Genomic DNA, 4,605 nt, shown 5'->3' with positions numbered 1-4,605 from the left:
TGTGAAAGTACAACCAAGTCACAATATTTAAATTTGTTAAGTAGAGTCCCTCTCAAGTTATGTCCCATACCCAAAAGGTGTGCCATACACTCTACATTGTGCCCATTCAGTGGGAGCACCTCAAACCCCCTTTTTCCCTCTTGCTCCTCCCTCATTACCCCTATCCCAACTTGAATTGAGTTTTTTTGGCCAGGCATGGTGGCTCAGACTTGTAATGCTAGCACTCTGGGAAGCCAAGGTGGGTGGATTGCCTGAGCCAGAGTGAGACCCCATCTCTAAAATATAGCTGGGTATTGTGGTGGGCTCCTGTAGTCCCAGCTGCTCAGAAGGCTGAGGCAAGAGAATTTCATGACCCCACGAGTTTGAGGTTGCTGTGAGCTATGATGCCATGGCACTCTACCAGGGATGACAAAGTGAGACTGTCTCCAAAAAAAAAAACAAAAAATGAAATGGGTTTTTTTCCCTTATAGGTGTATATTAGATTGCCTATTGGCTTCATAATAGTATTGAGTACATGGATATTTGCTCTTCCATTCTTGTGATACTTTCCTAGAAAGAATGTGTTTCAACTCCATCCAGGTTAATACAAAAAATGTGAAGTCGCCGTCTTGTTTATGGCTGAATAGTATTCCATGGTATACATATATCACATTTTGTTAATCCATTCCTAAGCTGATGGGCATTTGCGTTGTTTCCACATCTTGGCAATTGTAAATTGAGCTACAATAAACAATCTAGTACAAATGTCCTTATGATAAAATGATCTTTTTTTTCCTTGGTAGATGGCTTGTAGTGGCATTGCAGGGTCAAATGGGAGTTCTAATTTGAGTTCTTTGAAGATTATCATAACTTTATCTTTGTGAAATTTTTTTTGTATTTTAGACTATACCTAAAAAATGACACCCAGAAAAATCTGTTTAACTATATTACAGTTAATTGTACCCATGCAACTACTAAATTTTTCTTTTTTAAAAGTATATAATATTATAGGAAAAACATACATAGTATTCCCAGCCTACAAAATGTAGGTGAGCATATAGCAATACTCTGAAATACAACTGTGGTTAGATATATATAAGTAGAGGGATTATAGATGTGTTAATTGTCTTCGTGCTATAGCCTTACATTTTCCAAATTTCTGTAATAGCTGTTAAGTTTATAACAAGAAAAGCTAAAACAAATGTTATTTTTGTTTTTTCAGAGACAGAGTCTCACTTTATAGCCCTCGGTACAGTGCTGTGGCGTCACACAGCTCACAGCAACCTCCAACTCTTGGGCCTAGGCGATTCTCTTGCCTCAGCCTCCCCAATAGCTGGGACTACAGGCACCCGCCACAATGCCTGGCTATTTTTTTGTTGCAGTTTGGCCAGGATATGGGGCTGGCGCCTTACCCGCTAAACCACAAGCACAGCCCAACAAATGTTATTTTTAAAATTGTCTTCTGTACTAATTCTAAAAGTTCAACAATAACAAAATTAGCTAACAGTTATTAAGCCTTCACTAGGTGCCACGGACAGTCCTAAGAGCTTTGTATACAGCACTTCATTTAAGTTTTGCAATAGCCTTAAGGTAGAAATTACCAACTCCCTCTTCGATTTTCAGAAGACAACCTGGAGGTGAGCTCCTAGGCCTCCCAACTATTCTGCAGCAGGGCCAGAACCAGAGCTCAGATCTTTGTACTTCAAAGCCTTCCATAATAACAAATGTTAGATTTAAGTAGTCAAGGAGAAAAGCTACAAACTCAATCTTGAAATTATATAAAAGAAAATACTGGCTCGGCACCTGTGGATCAAGCAGCTAAGGCACCAGCCACATACACCTGAGCTGGCGGGTTTGAATCCAGCCCGGAACCACCAAACAACAATGACAACGATGAGGGCTCCAACCAAAAAACATCAGGGCATTGTGGCAGGTGCCTGTAGTCCCAGCTACTTGGGAGGTAGAGGCAGGAGAATTACTTGAGCCCAGGTGTTGAAGGTTGCTGTGAGCTGTGATGCCATAGTACTCTACCCACGGTGACAACTTGAGGCTCTGTCTCAAAAAAATTTTCAAAAAGAAAGAAAATATCAGGGCAGCACCTGTGGCTCAAAGGAGTAGGACGCTGGCCCCATATGCCAGAGGAGGCAGGTTCAAAACCAGCCTCGGCCAAAAACTACAAAAAAAAGAAAGAAAATATCTACACTTGAACGTTTAGAAGGAGTTTTTACAAGTGTAATTTGCCCCCTTCAGGTTTATGGCAGAATTCTTTGTAAGTGAAATGTTGTAAGTAGAAGAAAATGTACATTAAAATATTTAGATTTTTTTTAATAAAATTGTATTATGTAGTGACACAATACCATTTTCCCCACAGAATGCAGACTATACCACTGGGCAGGTCTTTGATTTGTCTGAAAAGTTAGAGCAATCAGAGGCCCAGCTGGGAAGAGGGAGTTTCATGTTGGGTTTAGAAACACATGACCGGAAATCAGAAGACAAACTTGCCAAAGCTACAAGAGACAGGTAAGAAAGGACCGATCTGTAAGATTCCTACCCTTGACTTTTTGTTCACTACTGGCAAATAATAGGATTCAAATTCCTTAGGGTTCAGTTAGCTATAACTTAGAATGATACCTGAATGTTAACTTCTTGGCACCTTTAAGAGTTGTCAAATGCAGGTTTTAACTTTGAAAACTTAGGGAACATTAGATTAAAACATTAAAGGCTTAAATCAAAGATCTGGGTAGCGTTAGGGAACTCCTAGTCACCCTTTCTAGGTTCACCTAGAAAGTATAACAGAAAAAACCAGCCCATCATTGGACATTTTTTGTTTTGTTTTTTTGAAACAGGGTCTTGCTCAGTCATCCAGACTGAAATGCGATGGCCTCACCATAGCTCACTGCAGACTCAGACTGTGGGGCTCAAACAATCATCCTATCTCAGCCTTCTGCATACCTAGGACTAAAGCATGTGTCACCATACCCAGCTTATTTTTTGTTTTTGTAGCGACAGGGTCTTCCTGTGCTGCCCAGACAGGTCTCAAACTCCTGGCTTCAAACCATCCTCCCACCTCAGCCTCCCAAAATGCTAGGATTACAGGCATGAGCCACCATGCCCAATCCCATTACTAGATCTTAAAAAACAAAAAGCTGGCAGCACCCATAGCTCAGTGGGTATGCACCGGCCATATACACCAAAGCTGGTGAGTTTGAATGTGACCCAGGCCTGCTAAACAACAATGACAACTGCAACAAAAAAATAGCCGGGCATTGTGGTAGGCACCTGTAGTACCAACTACTTGGGAGGCTGAGGCAAAAGAATCTTAAGCCCAAGAGCTTGAGGTTGCTGTGAGCTGTGACGCCATGGCATTCTACCCTGGACAACAGCTTGAGACTCTGTCTCAAAAAATAAAAATAATAATAATAAAATTTAAAAAGCTGTTACACATAATGGTGTTCTGACATCTTACACCCTAATTATTCTCTAGGGATTAAATTGGGATTTTTTAAAATCTGCCAGATTTCAATTTTTCATTGAGCACCTAGGACAGTGGCTCACACTTGTACTCCCAGCACTTTGAGAATCCCAGATAGGAGGAGCGCTTGAGCCCAAGTTTAAGATCAGCCTGAGCAACATTGTAAGACCCCCATCTTTACAAAAAAATAAAAGTTTAAATGAGTCCAGCATAGTGGCAATGTGCCTATAAGCTATCCAGGAGGCTGAGACAAGAGAATTGCTTGAACCCAGAAGTTAAAGGCTGCTGTGAGCTATGATTGTCATACTGCACTCCAGCCTGGGCAACAGAACAAGACCCAATCTCAACAGATAAATCCCAAGGCATCATAGTAATGATTATATCTCTCTGAAATTGTGCTTCTGAAATTATCCTTTATACAATAATTTAGTTTTCTAAATTTTACTATCACAGATTTTGTTAGGAAGAAACTTGAGATGTGTTATGAAATAATTATGTGGTCCTTCAGATGCATAGACTATATAACATTTATTTTCATAGACATATGAATTTCAATGTGATAATTGAGGACAAAAAGGAAGATAGAACCGTGTTGACTTCTGTATAAGCTGATATTGGTATCAATTTTCAGATAAACTGCTTTGGTCTATAGGGAGGAGAAGGGAAGATAAAATATATCCTGGGAATGGAAATCATCTAAGTAAAAATGATCTTATTCCCTTCTTTGTAGGATTTCAGAAAGTAAAGCTAGACCTGGCTAAAAATTACATTTTTATTTGCATTAGTTCTCATTATTGGTACTTGCTTCATTGTGTGTTTTTGCTCAACTGTCTTTATGTCTGTAATTTGTCATTTTCTGTATACATCTGTATCTCAGTTTCTCATGAAGTAAAAATTTCACTATGGGAATATCTTCAATCATATAAGAAGAAAAGCAGGAAGGATAAAAATAGTAATACAAAAGTGGACCATTTTCCTTTTGGGGATTTCTTTATAAGAATTGCATCTCTTCTGAATACTGGCTCTGCGCCTGTGGCTCAAGCGGCTAAGGCGCCAGCCACATACACCTAAGGTGGCGGGTTTGAATCCCCAGCCCGGGCCCGCCAAGCAACAATGTTGGCTGCAACCAAAAAATTGCCAGGCGTTGTGGCAGG

The 4,605-nt window shown here is 40.0% G+C and overlaps 1 protein-coding gene across 1 annotated transcript in view; it reads left to right on the top strand.

Annotated features, from left to right (window-relative positions):
* Positions 1 to 4,605, top strand: part of COPS5 (COP9 signalosome subunit 5) — a 21,056-nt gene that overhangs the window by 15,299 nt on the left and 1,152 nt on the right. The window contains exon 7 of the mRNA XM_003797249.1: positions 2,351 to 2,499. Within this exon, the coding sequence (XP_003797297.1) occupies positions 2,351 to 2,499 (149 nt within the window). The remainder of the gene's footprint in view (positions 1 to 2,350; positions 2,500 to 4,605) is intronic.

The sequence above is a fragment of the Otolemur garnettii genome, unplaced genomic scaffold, assembly GCF_000181295.1.
Source record: "Otolemur garnettii isolate 467f Iridium unplaced genomic scaffold, OtoGar3 scaffold00113, whole genome shotgun sequence".
Classification (NCBI taxonomy): Eukaryota; Metazoa; Chordata; class Mammalia; order Primates; family Galagidae; genus Otolemur; species Otolemur garnettii.
This window is presented reverse-complemented; position numbering and strand designations above follow the sequence as displayed.